Raw genomic sequence first — 21,642 nt, 5'->3', positions numbered from 1 at the left:
AATTTAGGCAATTAGGTTTGAATTGATTCAATTGGGTATAATTTTATTTATCAATTTAGAGATAGTTTGTTCATATTAATTTGGCATGTCAGGTGTCGTATTTTAATAATATTTATGAGACTCACATGCACATATAAATTAAAAAAAATATAACTTATTGTACATAATCTTTTTATTATTTCTTTTTACATGCTACATTTTTTATTTATTTATGAGTACATATGAATCCAATAAATATTACTATTATATAACACTTTACATGTTAAATCAACATGAATACACTACTTCTAAATCGATTTTATATATTAGATAAAATTGTACTCAATTGAGTCAATTTATACTTAATTGCTAAAATTGAAAAGATTAGATAAAATTATAAACTTACGAAAATGATTTGATTATTTTCATGATTAGCCCTATATTCTATGATAGGTTTGGTAGTTACATATGTGGGTAATGTTAACTATGTACTTAATATTTGGGTAATATACTTAGCAATCATCTATAGGTAATGTATATTTATTATATATTTTTATTTTTAAATGTATAGCTAAAATCTACTAAATCCTCTTAAAGTTTATAATTTGAGACACTTAACTCTCTTATAATTTTATTTTTGAGTGATAACTCCTTTGACATTATTTTTTGACAAAAAAAAAAGAAGATTTATATGTCAGAAAAAAATTATCACAATATCCTAATTTATTTTAAATATGATATGATTTGAGAAGTAAAATAAAGAAAAAGTTAAAAAATATGATCACTGACCTTAATGAGTCCTTAAACAAAATATGAATTTATCTAAAAAAAAATACAAAAGCATTGAATTCATAACCTATACAAAATTTAATTCATCTTTAAACCACAAAAGTAAATTAATTTTCAGGATATTTTAAATGATTGAGGTAAAGTAATATCTAAATAATTTAATTTTTTTCTCAATAAATATAGTTTTTGAACAAAATTTTTAAATATTATATTTGTATTTCTAATTAAAAAATTGAGATTTTTTTTTGGAGATTAGTGGTTACATTTTATTTTTTTCTCATAAATTATCAATTAGTGTCATTTTCCTCCACTTAAGGATAAATATGGTATTTCTTTAATTAATTTATAATAATAAATTTGTGTAAATTTATTTAAAATTAAAATAATATTATAGTGACACATCTTCATATTAAAAAAATCATGTATCATTATTTTCTCTTCCTAATACATTATTCATTGAGGATGTGATAATTAAGGATATCATCATGAATTTTAACATTATTCTTAAGATTTATAGGTAACTTATTATAATTTTTAAAAAATAATTAATAAATTTTAAAAAATATTATTAATTAATTATTTTTTTATAATTTTAGAAAAAATAAATACAATGTAAAAGTTCTGGAGCATCCTGTGTCCAGGAAGGCAACTCGAGTTTAGAATTTAGAAGTGCCATTACCTTAACCTCCCTCGCCGGTTCAGAGTGACGTACAGACGCTTCTCCCGCTCCCTCTCTCTCTCTCCCCGTCTCTCTGTTAATCACTTCACTTCGAGATTGGTTCCTCGTAGTTGCCCTAGATTCTCGTGGGCTCTCTCCGTCATCACCGCCTCATGAAGTTACGTCGGAAGGCTTGAAGTTCAGGAATTAGGGTTTCGGATTTGAAATGGTGGGAATCATGGCGGCGACGTCGAGAGAAAAGCTAGCAGCCCTCCTGAACTCCGCCAAGTTCGCCACGGACGTGCCTTCGAGGCTGGAAAAGCTGAGCCAGTTGAACCCCCAGCTATGTCAGGCCGGCGACCCGGTTTTGATAGCGGAATTCCTCCCTCCGCTCCTTGACCTCCACTCGGATCGCTCCAGTCCAGTTCGCAAGCTCATCGCAGAGTACGCCCTCTCAACTGCTCTTTACATATGTTTATCCACGAATGCATATCCGTGTACAATTCATTCATGTTTGCCTGTAATGCGTGCAATGTGGGAGCGCGTCGAGTGATATTTTGTTGAGCTTGGCTCGGAACTTGGAAGAGTTTTGCCTGTTGTTCCATTACCCTATTTGATTATTGGAGAAAGTGTGAGTGTAAGAAGAAGGAAACGGTTGACCATGACAAGGGGCTACCCCCCAATCTGTTTTTCGAATTTTCACAAGTACTGTAGTAGAGCAATATACTTGTAAATTGGAGTCGGTTTATTGTTTTCGCTGTTTAAAATAAGATTTTTGGCTTCAGTGCCATGGGGAAACCACTTGAGCTTGACTTCCTTTTTAGGGGAAATGAGAAAAAAGAAAATTAGTTTGTAGTTCAGTTGCTCAATCACTTGAAAATAATTGATTGAAAAGAGTATGCTTGAAAATACAGAAAGTGTGATTACTTTATTTTCCATTTCCGTAGTTGAATCTGGAGCTGGACAAGCCTATGTCTTCCGTCCTCTTGTTCAAATTTATGCCTAACTTCCTTATGGTTTAGTGCTGCATTTGGTATTTCATTTTGCTTAGTAGGTATGTTTGGTTGGCCGCCATGACCATGCAACTCACTGAACGATCTCATCCAAGAAGCAGGAAGTATGGTTATAAAAACAGTGACAGGGTCATGTGATGTGGAAAAAATGACTTGTCTAAAAATTTGTTTCAAGCATGATACTATGAATGCTAGGATACTCTATTACAAAAGTCAAAAACTAGTAGATGTAGTGACAACTAATTTTGAGTATTAACAGAACATTCTTTTTCCTAAAATTTGAGAGAAGCTGATCTATGAATAAAAACATTAAATCCCGCTTTATTCTCATGTGCAAAACTGAGAAGCATGAACACTTTTATTAAGCTGCATATTGTGTTGGACACCTGTGTTGGATGTGTCCAAATTTCGTGTCAGTTCTTTTTATAAACATATTTCATGTCAGTTCTTTTTATAAACATGCCCTTTACTTTTTAATCTTTCACTACCAGACATTTGAAGGGCATCCTTGTCTACTCTTGGATCCATCATTTATACAAACTTGAATAACATTTAAGTATAAAAATAAGTTGAAAATCAATTAAAAAACCAAAGCAATATAAACTTGTACTGTAAGACCTTGCTCCTCTAACCTTCTTTAATTTTAAGAATATTGAATCTCGAGAATCTTTTGTGAATAGAGTTTCTCAATATCATAGTTTTGAAAGGTGAGAGACGCAGCGAGACGCAAAGGGTCCTGGAGCTTGAGGCGCGAGGCGCATGAGGCGAGGCGCGCCTATGTGAAGCGAGGCACACCTTTTAGAAAAAAAACTCAAAATATTGTAAAATCATAAACAACTATCAAATTATCAATAATAACACATTCATATTATTCATGATTCATTATCTTCAAATTCTAAACTAACAACATCAAAATTGATTCATTCATCATGCAAATTCTAAACTAGAAATATCATCAAAGTTGAAACTTAAAGTCTAAAACTCAAACAAGTACCAATCATAATGCAAAGTTCTAAACAAACGCATAAACATTACAAGTCCGCAATCAATATAAAGAAGTTTTGGATCAGCTTCAAAATAATTCCATGCCGGGTCAGTTTTGGAAGTGGTTGACGACATTTATTGGGCTGTTGCAACACAGTTCCAACTTTCACAAAATTCTCCAATTAACACGAAAACAACAACCGTATAAACTATAAAGAGAGAGCATCAACCAGCAAGAGAAATTAAGCAAGAATGCAAGAAATAATCAAATAAAAAACAAGTAAAGAACTCACAAGGGCAGGTTGGAACCAAGAAGAGGGGAGGCTGGAATGGAATCGAGATTGGCAGCTACTTTCGGTGGGCAGCGGGTTGCTTAACAGCTTGAACTTGAAGAGCAGAGGAGAAGAGACGAGAGGAAGAGAGGAGAATAGCGTGAGCAGAGGAGAATAGAGGAAGAGGGCGCGGCTGGAGAGGAGAGGAAGAGAGGAGGCGGGCGCGGCTGGAGAGGACAGGAAGAGGAAGATGGGGCCGAGCTGGAGAGGACAGGAGGGGGTCGCGGCTAGAGAGGAGAGGAAGAAGAAGATCGGGCCGAGCTGGAGAGGAAGAGGAAGATTGGGCGAGCTGGAGAGGAGAGGAAGAGAGGAGGCGGGCGCGGCTAGGGCTGGAGAGGAGAGGGAGAGGAAGATGGGGCCGAGCTGGAGAGGAGAGGAAGAGAGGAGGGGGTCGCGGCTAGAGAGGAGAGGAGAGGAAAGGAAGAAGAAGATCGGGCCGAGCTGGAGAGGAAGATAGGATGCGGGCGCTACTGGAGAGTAGAGGAAGATCGGGGCGAGCTGGAGAGGAGAGGAAGAGAGGAGGCGGGCGTGGCTGGAGAGGAGAGGGAGAGGAAGAGGAAGAGGAAGATTGGGTGAGCTGGAGAGGAGAGGCTGGAGAGGATGTGGGGGCGGCTGGAGTCGGGAGGAGTGAGGAGCGATTGGGCTACTAGATTTTAATTAAAAGACCTAATTTCATTAGGCGCGCCTAGGTGGCCCTCACGCCCCAACGCCTAGGTGCGCAAGGCGAGGGCCTTGCCAAAATCGCCTCGCCTCGGCCCAGGGGGGGGGGGGGGCCTTGCGCCTAGGCATGCCTTTGATAACTATGCTCAATATATATTAGGTTTTTCTAGATTGTGAGCTATTCTGTTGCATATGTATAAGATATTACTATTGTTTGTTGTGTCCTTTTCACATTTTATCTTAACTTTTTCAGAATTAATTACGATGTTAACAACTGTCAGGCCCCTCCCCTAAATGAGGCTAGATCCCATGGCCCTGCTACAAGAAACTGCAAGGAACTCTCAAACTAATGCCTAAGAAACCTCAATTTAACTAGACATGTGTCATGTCCTTAGGAGGATTAGAAGTGTAATATTGTGTTAGGGGTATAATAAAGGGGTAATATTGTAATAGGCTTATATTAGTTTGTTAGGAGATATTTGGTTGTTTGTTAGGAGCACATGGGTGCTGTTAGAAATTAGTTAAGGAGCTACCTATGCCTGTAAAAAGGCCCATTGTAAGAGGAGATGATTATGTTTTGAATGATAAATGAATATTCTGATTTCTCTCTAAACTTCTCTCCATCCTCCCTCTCATTTCTCTGTACTTTTTCCCTAATTCTGTTATATCTCCCCCTTCATTTCTTCTCTGTTCTTCCCCAAATTCCTTCCAATTCCTTCTAAGACCCTAGCTAAATCCTAGGGTCATAACAACATGATGCACCGATTCCCTGATATAATTCTTCAGAATCAATACATTGCTAGGTCTTGAGTTTTACTAAAACAGATGAAAGTTACACCTGCACTGCCAACAGTACAGCATTAACTGTCAACATCTTCTCATGTTCAGCCATCTGCTTATGGTCTAGCTGTTAGTATCTTTGTAACTTACTGGATTAGTTGAATGTTAGCGTGTATCATTTGACAGTTTACCTACTTCCAGTGATTATTTTAACAGCTTCCGAGGAGCTGTTGACTATTTCCTGTCTCAGTTTCTTTCAGTTTGTGTATGTTCGGTTGAGTATCAGGCTGTTGACTGTTTTAGTGCCCCAGGTACCTTATTTGATGATTTGTTCTTCCATTGCAGGACAATTGGTGATATAGGATTAAAGCATATGGAATTCATCCCTGATATTGCACCTATTTTGATGACTGTGCTGAAAGATGGCACACCAGCAGTTGCTAGACAGGCCATCGCTTCTGGAATTGATTTATTTCGTTCCACTCTTGTAAAAGTTGCAATCCAGGTACCTTGACATTTTGAATCATTGTTGAATGGGATTTAACACATTTTTTTTTCATGCCTTCTGTACTGATGTCTTCGGAAGGCTTATCATTTGAACTGCAAGGCTATTATGCAACCCTCTTTTTTGTTGGGATAATGGTGTGTATGATAAATCAAATCAATGATATATCTAATGTTATGAGTTGAATGTCATGCAATGATTGTGGAAGTCCATAATCAACTTTAGTGGCACAAAGTTTCTTTGTCTATTCCTACAGATAGGCTTCCTGTTTTGTGTGTTTCATTTCATCAAGGTCATTTATTGATGTGTATTACTGCAGCTATGTGGATTTCATACCTTGACTTGAGATGGTTTCTAGCTCTCCATGGACTTCATGACACATGTATACCTTCTAAAATATTTTGTCTACTCGGTTATGTGATTTTAACTCCAGGGTTTATACTCCAGTGAGTTGGATGACTGCCTTGAATCATCATGGACATGGGTGCTAAAGCTTAGGGATGAAATATACTCAATAGCCTTCCAGGTAAGCTACATTCTTATTGCAATATGAATGTATTTAGATTCTGTATAAGGTCTGATTTCATTGACATAATATGATTCCAAGCCGAGGAATGACGGAACGAGGTTGCTAGCACTAAAGTTTGTTGAAGCAGTTATTCTTCTTTATACACCTGATCCAAGCGGCTCCTCAGAGCCTCCTTCTCAGTTAGATTCTGAAGGTAATCCAATATGCAATGACATCATAGGTCTTATGTGTTTGGATTATTGTATCTTATATATGTTGTATAGCACTCATCTTCTAGGAGTTTGTGGATGTCTTATGCATGTTATTTACACCATTCTTTGTGTAGGAGATTTTGAGTTTAACATATCATGGATTCGTGGAGGACATCCTGTACTAAATGTTGGAGATTTATCAATTGAAGCAAGTCAGAATTTGGGTTTATTGCTTGATCAGCTGAGATTACCGACTGTGAAATCTCTCAATAACTCAATGATTATTGTGCTCATTAATAGGTATGCATTCGTTTTACAAAAGCTGTTGTTCCTATTATTATTGCAGTAACTTAAGGTGTTTCCTTTGCCGGATTATCTCCAAAGTTAGGCCTATATATATGTTATATTGCTGTTAGCACCATTTTTGAGCAAGATTGTTTTTCCCTTCTACATTATATTGTTTTACCTATAAATTTGGCATATTTTCCGTAAAGTTATTCATCTTTCTAAGTTAAATATTGCTCTGGGTGATGGATAAAAGAATTGTAGGTCACCATTTTCTGTGATGACCCCTGTATTTCCTATTGTTTCTCTGTAAACAATCCTTAAAACTTGGCTTGTTGACTAACTTTTCGTCTCCTTGATTAACATATTAAGCTTTTAGAATTTTACTGATAAATTTGTAGTCAAAACATTAGTACTAGATTGTTAGTAGGTTTATTCATTCATCTCCATAATCTAACTAAAAAATTTATAAATAATTTATTGTAATTATGTTTTGGAACAAACTTGTTTTCTTCTGTTAATGACTTTTGTTATATGCTGCTGCAGTGTAGTTCTCTCACCATTTGCTTTATTTTCTGTTTCACATCAGTCTTTCATCAATTGCAAAAGGAAGGCCTGCCTTTTATGGTCGCATTCTTCCAGTCTTGCTTGGTTTAGATCCCTCCAGCTCTCTCAACAAAAGAGTGCCAGTTTTTGGGGTGCATCATGCTTTAAAGAATGCTTTTCTTTCCTGCTTGAAATGTACACACCCAAGTGCTGCACCGGTATTTATCTTTCCCCTCTTTTATTATAAATACATATTGTTAAAATCAATAACTTTGAGACATATTTTCCTTTGTTAATTGGGCTGGAGATTTAAGATGTTATTCTAAGATATATATATATATATATGTAAATATTTTTCTGCATGTTCATCCTGCTAAGAAATGTCATTTGTGAAATATTGCAATGTACTGCTGAAAAAAAAAGAACGAAGAAACATTTTTATGTTCTTATTCTGTCCATGATATGAAGATGAATTATCCCATTATATTTCTATATAACTTTCTTCTTGCGTTATGATTTTGCAATCTTCACACTTAAGCTTGATATCATGTAGGCTGTAGCATATATGTGAAACAAAGTGATGTTTTCATTGCAAAAATGTATTCAATTTTATTTATAAAAAGGTTCTTTGATTTTTTCATAAGTCCTTGCATGATAACTAGTAGTTCATGGCTTCTTGCAGTTGAGGGACAACGTTCCTCTAAAGATTTGATGCAAGGGATCCCCTATCGCCCCTTTTTGTTTATTTTGGTCATAGAAGCCCCTAGTATCACACCATTTTGAAGAATGAGGGTGGATTAAGGGTTTCAGGGACCAAAATGGTGTAGGCTTTAATTTGAAGATGCTCAATTATTTTGTGGATAGTGGGGTTCTGTGTGGAGTCTGGAGAGTTGATAATTCTTAAGGCAGCTTTTGCTTCAAGCTAGTCTCAGGTCTTTGTAAATTTAATCAAGAGGAAGTTCATTGTGTTTGGGGGAGTGGAAGGGCTTGTAGGTTTAGCCTAAATTAGGTTCTAATGCAGGTTCTTTCACCTTCACTTATTTAATCTTGCCATCTTGAGTGATTTTCAAGTTGAAATCTGATTGGGAAGGGGTCGTTGGAATAAGAGGCAATACCTATCTGAAGAGGGTAAACTTATCTTAACAAAGAACATTTTGTCTAGCCTTCCTACCTATGCTCTTTATTTTTCTTTTTTGGCTCCTACCTCAGTTATCAAAAGATTGGAGAGGTTGCAAATGGTGTTTTTGTGGTTGTTTGGGTAGTGAGGTTAAGTTCCACCTAGTGAACTGGGAGCAAGTGTGCTTCCCAGGTAAGGGGGAGGGCTAGGGATTAGGAGTTTGGGTCTTCCAAACTATGCCCTTATGGGAAAGTGGCTTTAGAGGTTTTCAGTCGAACTAGAAAGTTGTTTGGAGGAGAGTGATTTTGTAGTTTGTACTCTCGTAGGGTCAGTCCATGTATAGCTATTACAAAGAGATGGAAAATTAAGGTTAAAACTGTTCATGTTTCCATATTATATGTTTGATTACTGTTGTATTCGGTTTCTTTAGTGGCGGGATCGTCTAGTTGCTGCACTCAGAGCAATGAAAGCTGGAGTTTCTGTGGAACAAGCTCTTCAACAAGTCTACCAGATCAATGGAAGTGTAGAACAGAAAGATGATTTGCAAGTTACCCAAGTATAGCTGACATTTCATACCTTCTTATGCTTAATTAGATACATTATCCAGATGTCAAATGCATTCGGTAGCCTGGATATCTTAATAGGCATTTGAGTTACGTGATAATGTTTGCTTCCACAGGAGAAGAAGCCTTCAATTAAAGGAGATGATGCTGTGCATGCTAATGCTGGGAGGAAAAGGGCTGGTGTGCTGGATGCTAGAGACTTGGTTGAAGAATATGATGGGTCTGGAAAGCGTGCCTGTCTAACACCTACTGCTTCAGAGAAATTGGAGCAAGACTTAAATAGGGACCAGGATGACATCCCTTCTAGGGGAGTATCTCGAGGAGATGGAGATAATGGACCAGTCCAGCAACTTGTTGCCATGTTTGGTGCATTGGTTGCTCAGGGTGAGAAAGCTATGGTATCACTAGAGATTCTTATCTCTAGTATCTCTGCTGATTTGCTAGCTGAAGTAGTTATGGCTAATATGCGGCACCTTCCTCCCAATCAGCCTACAACTGAAGACAATGATGATTCATTGGGTTCTTGTCCAAATATTGCTGGCTACGATAATCAATTCAGAAATCTGTCATCAACTTTGAAAGAGATGCTTTCCACTTCTAATGTAGCTACACAGATGGATTCTGTGTCAGATGCCGAGCAATCTCAATCCACTGATGTAGAGGTACTATTTTGTCTTTTCTAAACTCTGCTGATGCTTTTTGTTTGTTGATTTCTGATGGTCCTTATCTTAATAAGTCAAATTTCAGCCTTTTCATTTGTCTGTTGAGCTTCTTTCTGTTCACGGGTTTGCCTAGTTTGTAGCTTGAATCTAAGTTGAACTTACAGATAAATCGGGGAAAGGAGGAAAGGCCATTAGTGACTGTGGCCGATAATGATTTTGTATCTTCTGATGTACATCATGGAGTTGAACAAGCATTGGTACCTGTACCAGTTTCTTCTTCCGGTGAAGTTCCATCTGCAACTTTAAATGGTTTTTCAGCTCTTCCATCCAAAGTCCTTGATGTTGCAAATCTAGAGAGTGAGATACCAGGTCTGGATTCAACTGCTCGCAGTGATGGACTTGCTGAAACACTAGTTTCATCACTGCCACCTATGGATATGGAAGATGCTAGTCAAGAGCAAGTTAGTAGTTTGGGTAGGTTATCAGTGGATCTAGTTCCGTCAATGTCAACTGATAGGTCTGAAGAACTTAGTCCCAAAGCAGCTGTCACAGATGTAAGCAGCATTAACTCCTCAACGGCAACTTCTGTTGGATTGCCCATTCAATTTATGCTGCCCAAAATGTCAGCCCCAGTTATCAATCTTGCTGATGAAGACAAGGACCAATTGCAAAAATTGGCTTTCATTCGTATTGTGGAGGCATATAAACAAATAGCAATTGCTGGAGGTTCACATGTTCGATTTTCTTTGCTTGCCTATTTGGGGGCTGAGGTAACTATCCCAGCTTCACTTGGATAATTATCTTCTAGTGCTGGTGTTATTATGCTTTGCTCCACATTATAGTTACATGTTCAGTTTGTTTTCAATGATTATTCTTTTCCTACCTTCTTTCTTGGGTTGTAATCCTGTAATTATTTAAACCTAATGTGCAAGGTTGTTGGGTGGTTCTTACCAGGTAGAGGGTTAGCAAGTTTCAATTTTGTGTTCCAGATACGAGTTTGTTGAGGTCTGCCTAGAGTTTTTCGATTGGAAGTTCAGTGGAAGCTATTAGACAGTTAGGGTTTTTTAAGCCAAAGTGTAATTAATGTAAACTTTGGGGTCTAACTATAAATTCCCTATAGTTGTTAGTTTTATAGGGGTTCCGCCTCCTCTATAAATAAGAGGGCAAGGCGGCAGTCGTGCATCATCTTCTTCTTTCTTTTCAAGTTCTCGGTTACTATTGTGAGTACCTTTGTTCTAGAGAAAGTGAGACTTGTGTATTGAGTTTTTGGGCTTTCTTGGAGTGAACAAGGGAGTGTACTTGAGCGATATGATTGTATGAGGGCTTGGGTTTTGTACTGATCAGTTTCTTCTCAATAAAAGCTCCTCGATTGGGGTGTTGGACTGCTGGATGTAGAGCGAATTAAATTGGCTTGAACCATGTCAAATCTGTTCTAATGTGTCTCCTTTATGGTTTGATCTTTTCAATTCTATTAATTTCTTTCTGTTGTTCATTTTCTATTCTTATAATTCCACTGCATCCGTGAGTGTTGGAGAGGGTTTTCTCGCCTAAGGGTATAATTCAAGAGTCCTAAGGTTAACAGAGTTTATTGATATGGTGACCACTAGGTGTCATGATGAAGGAAATGTCTTTGCATATCTTCCATAGTTTTAGGATGTAGAATGTCATAAGACAACATAAGCAGGAACTTTGCAGAAGTTTATTCTTTTTGAATCCTCAAAGATAAATCACTTTTCTTGGGCTATGCTTAGCTCATGCAACTTTATCATGTTTATTTCTTAAACTGTAGAGGGAGAGGAATAGATGATATGGTATAAGTTGACTTATTTGAGGTCATCGTTGTATCATTTGCTTCAGGGAATGTCACAAGTTCTGTGGAAAAAATCAAAAGTTATTATCCAGATGGTAAATTGACCAAACCACCCCTTGGACTTTGGTCATTTGGTTCGAGCACCCCCTAGATTTTAAAATTAGCCCAATCAGTCCCTGAACTTTTGGCCCTTTGAGGGGGAGTTGTGGCTAATTTTGGAAATTTCAGAGATTGATTCAGTGAATTTTAAAATTTAGGGAGTGTCTGAGCCAAAGGCTAAAGTTCAGGGGGTGTACGATCAATTTTCCCTTATCTAGAAGTTCAAATCTCATCAGGAACAAGGAGAACGTTGGAATATGAAGGAGTTTATGAGAAGGGCATAGTTTTGAACAATCATGGTATAAAAGCCAAAGAAACTTAGGATGAAGAGAGTAGGGGGGGCGGCATGGAATACAGAAGCTAAGGATGAAAGTAGGAGTATTCATGCATTCTATAAATGAGGGTGAACTTGGTTGGAACAGTAACCTTGCTGCTTTGTGACTGGTAGGTGATGGGTTAGAGCTGTAGAGACCACCGCATTGCAAAAAAGCAAGAGTAAAGCTGTGTCTAGAAGACTCTCTTAAAGCAGGGAGCCTCATGCACTGGGGACACCCTTGTGCATTCTTTAGATCTCTACTTCTCTGAAGAATAAGTAACTCAGTCCTCTTCAACTGAATTTCCCTATGCCTTAGCTCTTAAAGTTGATAACTGCTTTAAATTGCTGGATAGCAACAAATTTGACAGCATGGATAGACTTGTAGCCTTCCCATGGGATTTTTTTTTTTTTTTAAAGTTTCTTGGTAGTTGTTCCATAAAATGGCACTCCAAATGCAAAGTTTTTTTTTTTTCTTAATGCTGTTTTAATTTATTCTGAAGAGCTATTTGATCCTTATTTCTTCATATTCATCTTGTATTTTTTACTTCCCAGTTTTACCATATGTAATGTAATGCCATTCCTGGGAGTTAATTAAAATGGTTACAGATTGAGAAAGCCAGTATATGGATTTTATTATCCCATGCTCCCAGCTTCAATCATTTATTGACTAAGATTTTTCATCTGTGCTCTTGTTCTTGTTTTGCTATGCAGTTTCCTCTTGACTTGGATCCGTGGAATGTACTACAAAAGCATATATTGTCAGATTATATGAATCATGAGGCGAGTAAATGTTTCTAGTTCATTAAGACATATAACATCATTCTTTTCAAATTTTTCCTGTTAGCATAGATTTGCATGCCATTATTATTTTTTTTGGAAATAGATAGAAATAGGATTTAGATCAGGTTTTTGTTTCTTCCTATTCTTCTTGTTTAGCTAACCTGCTTATGGACCTTTTATTTTGTAAACCTGTGCTTATAGATACAAATCTTGGACTTGTTCATACTCAGTCTGTTATTGAGTTGCACACAAGCTGACAATAACTAATGATGTCTTCAGGGACACGAGTTGACATTGCGTGTGCTCTACAGGTTATTTATCGAAGCAGAAGAAGAACAAGACTTCATTTCCTTCACCACTGCTAAATCAGTATATGAAATGTTTTTTCTCAATGTGGTATGGACCTTATTTTCTTGGTTTGCAGCAATTCATCCTGCTACAAAGGCAGATGTATTAATGACTATTTCCTTCTATTGCAGGCAGAAACACTTAGAGATTCTTTTCCAGCCTCTGACAAATCCTTAAGTAGATTGCTTGGTGAAGCTCCTTATCTCCCCAATTCTATTTTTAAACTTTTAGAGAGCTTATGTTCTCCTGGAAGCAGTGATAAAGCTGAGAAGGACTCACTCAGTGGAGATCGAGTTCATCAAGGTCTCAGTACTGTGTGGAGCCTTATTTTGCTACGGCCTGCCATTCGTGATGTCTGTTTAAGAATTGCTTTACAGGTTTCTCTCTCTATATTCTGCAATCTTATTGTTTCGTTATTTTTTGTGTTTTGGTTGTATGCACAACTGGCTTTCCCTATTTAGTTTCAGCCCCAGTCACTAATTATTGTAACTAATATTGCAACTTTAACATAATTGGTTGGATTTTTAGTTATGAAATTTACATTTTGATTTTTAGTACTTAAGCTCACCGAAAAAGATGATAAGAGGACACATACTGCAACTGGACATGTACTACTACATAAAATGACCCCCTATGCCTGTTCCTGAAATTTATAAACTAAGAAATGCAGCTAACTTAAATCTATAAAGAACCAAAAAATACAACTCAATATGAAAAACTTATTTTGCTGGAGCCCAGATAGGTAACTTCATGCAATGCATGGAAAAACAAAGCTTGCCCAGAGTTGCCATTCCAGGATTGGGGAATGGAATCTTTGTGAGCATCCTATGGCTTGTTCCATGATTATCCTTTCAGTGCCGGCCCTGTAAGGCCAAGTAGGCAGCTGCCTAAGGCCCCAATTGTGAAAGGGCCCATTTTTAAAATTTTATAATTTATATATATATTTTTACTTTTTAATAATAAATATTTTATTAAAAAATTAAATACAAAATACTAATTTTATATTTCCTTCCTATACTCTCTGTCCAATTTTGTACAGTTGTCTGTCTAATTTTGTACAATTGTCTACCCAATTTTGTAGTGTATTCACAGTTTCCAATTCTTAAACCCACCCATTAAACTCACTTTTCACTTCTCCTTCCCTTTCCCCCCCCCCCCCCTCTCTCTCAAAATCCCAATTAAACCTATTTTTTCCTATTCTCTCTCTCTTTGCAATTTGGGTCATTGGCTTACTGCATGTTCTTCTTCTTCACTTTTTAGTTCACTTCTTCTTCTCACTTCTCAGTGCCCCCCTCTCTTTCTCGCGCTTGCTTGCTTGCTTCAGAGTTTAGGCTTCAGACTCAATTTTCACAAACTCACAATACGATTTGTACCCTCACTTCAAGCCTTCAACTTCAATCTTCAGGCTCCGTCGCTTTGACAAACTGCAGATAGCAACAATAACATCTGTGTTCGATAACTTTGATTTTTTTTATTTTTAACTTTTATTTTTGAGTGTATAATATATGTTGTTTTTCAGGTTTTTGTATTCTTTTTTAGATATTTTTTTGACTTTAATTTGTTAATTGTTGGGTTGTGATTATTGATTAACAGCGAAGCTAGTTTTTTTTTTTTTATTACTTTTCAACCATGTATCTCTAACCATTTTTATTTAACATAGATGATTTGAGACGGAGTCTAATATAAATTTATAATACATTTTTCATGGGTCTAATGTAAATTTAAAAAAAAAATCATTAGATTATTTCTAATATTTAATTAAATTACTCATCTAATTTATAACTAATAATTGTAATAATTGAATTAATGTAGATCTACCAATAATATTTTTTTACCCATAGTATGAATTTGATATTGAATACAAATTTAGTAAAATTAAAAGACGTTTTTAATTTTTTTAAAAAAATTAATAAATAAAAAAAATGACATCAATTATGTAATTGATTAAAATAAAAAATGAACAAATTTTGTAGTGGATTGAACTTTATTTTTTTTTTAATTTAATGAAATGATGATTTTTTTTTTTAAAAATGTGTTATTTATTTTTTTTTTATAAAAAATTAATATTTTAAAAAAGCCTCAAAATTTTTTTTTGCCTAGAGCCCCCAAACTGGTTGGGCCTGGCTCTAGGCATGGTTAGTAATGGCACCCATCACAAGGGGGAGCTTTTAATGTTTGCTCTTTTTATGTGGCCCTTGGTGACAAATGGAATTCTAGCCTTCCCAAATGGAATTCTAGCCTTCCTTGTTTGGCTAGTGCTTCTCCCACAGTTGCTTCTTCACGTAGTTAGGTGCCCTTGAAACCATTATGTCATGACCCCAAGGAATCCCCAAAGATAAAAATAGTCATACGTATTACATGTTTTCCTTTTTGTTTGAATTTCTATTATAGCTGTTAGCATCTTCAGTTGTAAGCCTATAAATAGGCTAGAGTAGTTAGAGGATGGCATGCTTATGAATAATAATTGAATTCCACTTTCCCTCTCTCAATTTCCCTCCGTTCTCCTTCTCTCTCTGTGTAAATCTTCTCCAATACTTGTTGTTTCTTCCTCTCTTGCAGTCTAATTTGCCTCCATTTCTTCCAAATTCCCTTCCTAAACCCTAGCCAAACCCTAGGGTCGTAACACATTATTACCACTGATAACTCTGGAGGAGTCCACAAGTATTCTTAGATTGGTGTTATATGCACAAGATTAATGGTGAGTCAGTGGATCATCTTGTTCTTCACTGTCTGGTGGCACATGCTGTTGGGTCATATTCTTGATTTTAGGTGTATTTGATCATGCATGCCTCCATGGCAGATTGATGATGTTCTTGAGGCAGGGGAATGTTTATGTTCTTGGGGGCAGGGTTGTATGCCTAGTTGCCGGAGATCAGTTTCGTTGACTGTTCATTTTTGTGTTTTGTTGTGTATTTGGTATGAAAGAATAGGAGTACTTTTAAGAGTTTAGATTGTTGGATTTTTTTTGTCTGAAGTATCACATTATGTCTACTCTTTGTTTGCTTAGGAGAATTGTTGCACTTGTTTGGACCAGTTATGAAGTGAAGCCTGGCCACACGTGAGGGGGTGCGTTGAGAGTAAAAATAATAATATAAAAGATAAAGTTAGCTCTCTATCTAACTTGTTAAGCTTGTAAATCAATTGGTGGCTAACAATTCAAGAACTCTAATTTGTGCAATTCTTAGGTGATTTACTCTTATGTGTCACAATGCTGAAATTTACAGTAGGTAGCAGTGTAAAGCAAGCTGATTTGGCCTTGTTATAAATTTATGGAACAGGAGTGTCTGATCTTGATATGAATTTAAGAGATCTATGCTTATAATTTAAGGATTTTATCACCATTTCTATGTTTCTTTTTCATTTTAATCCCTCTTATATAAATCCTTGATAATCCATTAGATGCTTTTGAAACGCATTTCTTTTGCCTTTTTCTATCCAAATGAAAACTTGTGTTTCTTCAATACTGTGGTCTAACTTCTATATGCTCGATAACCCCTGAAAAAGAGTGCAGTTCATCACCTGGAGGAAGTACGCATGAAGGCAATACGCCTGGTATTTAAGTACAACTTGCTCATTAATTAGTCAGAATTATCTCTGATGATCTAGTTCATCTAACTTCGTGTTGTGTCGTTTTGCAGGTGGCAAACAAGCTCTATCCTTTATCATCAATTTCCCAACAAATAGAAGATTTTGGAAAGGAAATGCTCTACTCTGTAACTAAAGGTGATTATATGATGGGCAGAATTGATGGCGACAGATCTGAAATACCAAAGGTGTTGTGCTGATGCAGTTCTACTATAGTTGTTTGTATTCAATGATGGTTACTACTTCCATTTCTGGTTAAATGATAATAGTGATGTTTGCTTTCATGTTTGGTTTGAAGGAAAACATCTATGCTAAATTGGTCAATCAGAAATGATAGCATGTTGAAATTGATACTTACTGCCAAATTTCTTTTTCTATCACTATGGACATGTTTAGAGATTTGTTACCGTATAGGTTTAATGCAATATTCTTGGATATTAATACTCTGTATTTCGTAATGTTTCATGGTTTCTGTAACTAACATATAGCACCATTAAATAATCCATTCAACAATTTTACATCATATAATAATATGAGGTTTTCATCTGCCGAGGAGATTTGCAACTTCAAGTTTTATAATGTGGCACCTGGATTGGTCTGCACTAGTAGTAGAGCTGAAATGTACCAGTGTTGACAACCTGATTGGTTTTTGTTGTGATTTATTCAGGATTCCAACTTGGACAAACCTTCAATAGAACAACCTTCAGTGGCACCCATCAGCAAAGATAACTCCTCTGATGCCTCTCAATTAGGCGTACCCCAGAACTTATCAACTTCATTAACTGAGGCTCAGCGTTGCATGTCACTTTATTTTGCCCTGTGCACTAAGGTTTGGATTTGTTCTGTGATACATCCTTCTTGTTGCTCTTGGCCTTCAAGTAAACTGGCCAATGATTACTTGTTCTTTAGGAAAACCAAATCTAGATGCTTAAGTGGATAGCTTACTGGTTTTATGCTTATGACAGAAGCACACCCTTTTTCGTGAGATATTTGTAGTCTATAAAAGCACATCAGATGCAGTAAAGCAGGTTTGCTTATTTTTTTATCATGTGGTGATGAATAAAACTTTCTCCAGTACTTCTGTTAGCTTGTTATTCTAATCAGCTGCATCATGCAGGCAGTTCATAACCAAATCCCAATACTAGTTCGCACAATCGGCTCATCATCTGAACTTCTTGAAATTATTTCAGATCCACCAACTGGAAGTGAGAACCTTTTATTGCAGGTATTATAATTTTTGTTTTCATGAGTTCTACAATGTGAAAGAAGTGACATCATTAATATCTGGTGTTTCAACAGGTTTTGCATACATTGACAGATGGGATAGTTCCTTCTCCAGAACTAGTGTTGACAATTAAAAAGTTATATGATACAAAAGTAAAGGTAGCGTATGATATCTTATGATTTTTGGTAGAAGTTAATGATTTGGCTATATTTATTTGTGATTTTGTTGCATTGCAGGACATAGAAGTTCTAATTCCAGTTTTGTCATATTTACCAAAAGATGAGGTTTAAAATCTGCTTCTTCTGTTTTTCATTTCTCAATTATTACCAGTCTTTAGTTTTTTTATTTTTGGGTGAAATTTTGTGGGCATTTGATTGCTATTCACATATCCTTTTCTCTTCTTCTTTCTTTTGCTATGTGTTAATGTCTTTCCAAAGAAATATGCGAATATAACATGTGTAAGTTACTGTTACTGTATTGCAATTTGATTGCAAGTAGGCTATGTATAATTACTCAATTTCTGTTAAAGAAATCACTTGGTTTCCTTCTTATTCTTCAGTTATTACAAAAGTTGTTAGAACAATGATGTCATGACTTGATCTATGGGGCTGTCACTGGAGCAGACCCCTTGGAAGGCAATAATCCCTCTAGTGACCAGCAAGCCTCTCAAGCTCTAGTTCTTTACATATACCGTTGAGATTAGGAATCACCAGACTGGGAATCACCACCATTAATATACCTCATATGTATAACACATTAAAATAGAAAAAACACATCACTTGGTCCTGACAGGTAATCATTGTTATAAATTGGGAGCACTGGTAGCCTTTAATCCTCTCAAGAAACCTATCAAATACCACTCAACACACTCTCAATCACTCTCAACTCACCGGCCAACACACCACAACACAAACAAATAATAAAGAATAGAATTTAAACAAGAACAGAACAAGAAAGAAACATTCAAACCACATGTGAAGACAGAATTTTATCCTGGTTCATGCCAATTGAATTGGCACTACATCCAGCCTTGAAACCACCACCGAGCAGCCTTCTTTGTTGATGAAAACAGTACAAAACTTCCCTATTCTCTCTCTCACGATACAAGCCTTCCAAGAATGAATACGCCTATTCTAATTCACAGCTTTCTCACTCTCTAGGCTCTCACAAAAACAGAAGAGAACATGCGGTCCTCTATCTCTCAGCCCCATGCCCTATTTATAGAAAATAGGGTGATATTTCCTAGGGTTGATTATCGTATTTCCCGTTTTGCCCCCCACTAATAATTAAGGACCATCTCTCAGCCCCCTGCCTTATTTATAGAAAATAGGGTGATATTTCCTAGGGCTGATTATGATATTTTCGGTTTTGCCCCCCACTAATAATTAATATTACAAGAGAGTCACCCACCTATTAACTAACCCTTAACCGCATATAAACTGCATATAAACCTGTCACTAACTCTAGACAATCTTTAACAAATCTCCACCATTGTCTTGAGTGTGACACCTTCCATCTTCATCCATCAAAACCTTTGGCTTGCTCTTCCTTTGGTTTCCCACATGATAACCTAATCATCAAATCAATCAACAAGCATTAAGAAAATAAAAAACAATGCTGTAAATTTCACCAACGGATCATCTAGGACAATACTTCCAGTTGCATATCCTATACATGCAACTCTAATTAGAATTATCTACCTCCTCGAGGGCTTTCCTAATGAATACATTCCTAACATCAATATGATTGGTTTCTCCATAGTGTAGTACACTCCACCATAAACCAAATCCATGCTCAATGATACTCATTAATCTCAAAGTGTCCAAACCTTTTACACAACATCACAACACAGTGAACCTCACCTGGATTGGCCTTTCCACTGCTAGACTTTATTCCTAGCTCCCCAAAACCAGCCTTTTAGGCTTTACCACTGTTCTTCCTCTAATGTTTGCTTCAAACAAACATGACTGCTCATCTCTAGCCACCAGTCTACTAAGATATGCTTACGACTAGGGTAACCTAGGCTGCCTTAAGCTGTCCAAACCCTATTCCAATCTCTATGCCTTAGTATTTCCCAGCTTATCCTTCCTCCCACACTCTCAAACACTGATCTAAACACTCAGCTACACCTTGAGAGTTCTATTTTGGAGAAAATACCAATAAAGCTGCCCATCAATATACTAAGCATACCACTGGAATATTCACAGCTTCCCTATGCACTCAATTTTAACCCTTTTGGACTCTTCCAATCTTATATCTTACCTAAGGAACTACTATCATACCTAGAGAGACCTTCTAAGCAACCAATCCTTGCTTACCTTTCCCTCTAGCCTATTATCCCTTGGCTACACTATAAGATAACTTTTCCCTTAGTTTCCACATGGATAATGCCTGTTAGTGATACCTATTTGAGCCAAATTAAGCCTGCATGTGCTGCTTTACACAATGGCCATTTGTCTAGCATTTATCCTAGACTTTTCCCCATTTTCAGCACCTTCCTAAATTCTCAGATAGACACTTCACAGCACTCCACCCCTTTAACCTAAGGGATCTTTCATCTAAGTCCAACATTCTCCCTAAATTTACATGGCTCCATGCCATTCATTTGGACAAGAGTGCATTGCCTCTTCTTATACAAGAGGTTCTATTTTCTAGTCTGCTCCTTAGCACTCAAAACCTGAGCCTAAGCATCCTTCAAACCCAACATTCCATACCTCACTGGTAGATTACTAGTGGTTCTATCTTTTACCCATCCTAGACAACTCTAGTCCTTCTATTCCCTTGCTTATTACCTGCAAGATGATTCTCCTTCCCTTACCTTGCTTAATCCAGAGTTTTTGATCAACCATGGGCTTCACCATACAAGACAACCCTTGCACACATCCTTTTCCTCTCACTGTTCACAAGGACCCTCACTACAAGAGCCAAAGCTATCTTAAACACTAGCGTCCTCTCTCTCACAATCTAGCCCAAGCTTACACAATGAATATGACCAAAAAAATTTCAGATTTCCCTATTGCTATACCCTGGTTCATAGGTTAGTTTAGGACATTCCCAAAGATTTCTCCTTGCTGTTTTCTTTACACAACATCCCAGATTTCATCCCTTGCCCTTAGCATCAGCTAATTTCATGTACTATTGGTAGAGTTTTCCCACATAGGTAAGAACCCTAGCTTTTGAAGACCTAGGCATACCTATTCCACAACTCTACTCCACCTAACTTTTCATACCAGAAGCAATTTCCAGCAAACTCATACTCAATTCCAGCAAGCTCATATACGCTTGTGAATTCCTTAGGGACATACCATCATCACTAGGTTCACTTCACCTAGCTCCACCATAAGACAGGGCCTAGGTAGGTCCCCCTGGATCCTAGAAGCTGATCTCTAATGGGATTTACTGATTTTGGAGACTTCTACATTTGAAGATCTAGACAAAACTACATGGTTCCTATTCCTCTACACCTGCAAATTTTCCCATCCCCTAATATCCCTAGCCTTAGATACCTTTCCTAGTTCTTGCTCACCATTGTGAGCTATCCTCAAGAAATGACCTAACCTAACTTTCATAGGCTATCCTTAGTGGCTGCAGTTTATCCACAAAACCTGCAAGCATGCGCCACATATCCTCTATTCTTGAGGGTTGCTTCCATCTCTCTTAAGAGATCCTAGCAACTCTTAGGACTCCAATTCTCACTATCTAATTATTCCAAAGGACATTAGGCTTTTTATTAAAAACAGGGACACATTTTACAGATTCTAATAATCTGGAACAGCTCACCATGCATCCTAATTTCTCCCATCTCCAATTTCCTTGACCTTAATTGTTGCCTAGACAAACTATTTCCCCCTCCACCATGTCTCTATGGGTAAATACCCAATTCCTA

The 21,642-nt window shown here is 36.9% G+C and overlaps 1 protein-coding gene across 3 annotated transcripts in view; it reads left to right on the top strand.

Moving 5' to 3' along the window:
• Positions 1-1,418: 1,418 nt before the first annotated feature.
• The window catches only part of LOC127791181 (uncharacterized), a 34,037-nt gene continuing 13,813 nt past the window's right edge, over positions 1,419-21,642 (top strand). Inside the window, exons 1-19 of one of the 3 annotated variants that reach the window (XR_008020882.1) lie at positions 1,419-1,870; positions 5,541-5,700; positions 6,134-6,226; positions 6,308-6,422; positions 6,555-6,720; positions 7,295-7,469; positions 8,799-8,924; positions 9,048-9,593; positions 9,758-10,363; positions 12,530-12,598; positions 12,878-12,994; positions 13,078-13,323; positions 16,451-16,498; positions 16,585-16,719; positions 17,199-17,360; positions 17,497-17,559; positions 17,649-17,736; positions 17,831-17,914; positions 17,993-18,040. Coding sequence is in view for 2 of the 3 variants with exons in the window: in XM_052321016.1 (XP_052176976.1) it covers positions 1,653-1,870; positions 5,541-5,700; positions 6,134-6,226; positions 6,308-6,422; positions 6,555-6,720; positions 7,295-7,469; positions 8,799-8,924; positions 9,048-9,593; positions 9,758-10,363; positions 12,530-12,598; positions 12,878-12,994; positions 13,078-13,323; positions 16,451-16,498; positions 16,585-16,719; positions 17,199-17,360; positions 17,497-17,559; positions 17,649-17,756; positions 17,831-17,914; positions 17,993-18,040 (3,285 nt within the window). In the remaining variant the exon portion in view is untranslated. Of the gene's footprint in view, positions 1,871-5,540; positions 5,701-6,133; positions 6,227-6,307; positions 6,423-6,554; positions 6,721-7,294; positions 7,470-8,798; positions 8,925-9,047; positions 9,594-9,757; positions 10,364-12,529; positions 12,599-12,877; positions 12,995-13,077; positions 13,324-16,450; positions 16,499-16,584; positions 16,720-17,198; positions 17,361-17,496; positions 17,560-17,648; positions 17,757-17,830; positions 17,915-17,992; positions 18,041-21,642 lie in introns of all 3 variants that reach the window. The other 2 variants (XM_052321017.1, XM_052321016.1) reach the window with 2 other exon arrangements.

This window comes from Diospyros lotus, chromosome 14 (genome assembly GCF_014633365.1).
Source record: "Diospyros lotus cultivar Yz01 chromosome 14, ASM1463336v1, whole genome shotgun sequence".
NCBI lineage: Eukaryota > Viridiplantae > Streptophyta > Magnoliopsida > Ericales > Ebenaceae > Diospyros > Diospyros lotus.
The sequence above is the reverse complement of the archived record's forward strand: the minus strand, read 5'-3'. Positions and strand labels throughout refer to the sequence as shown.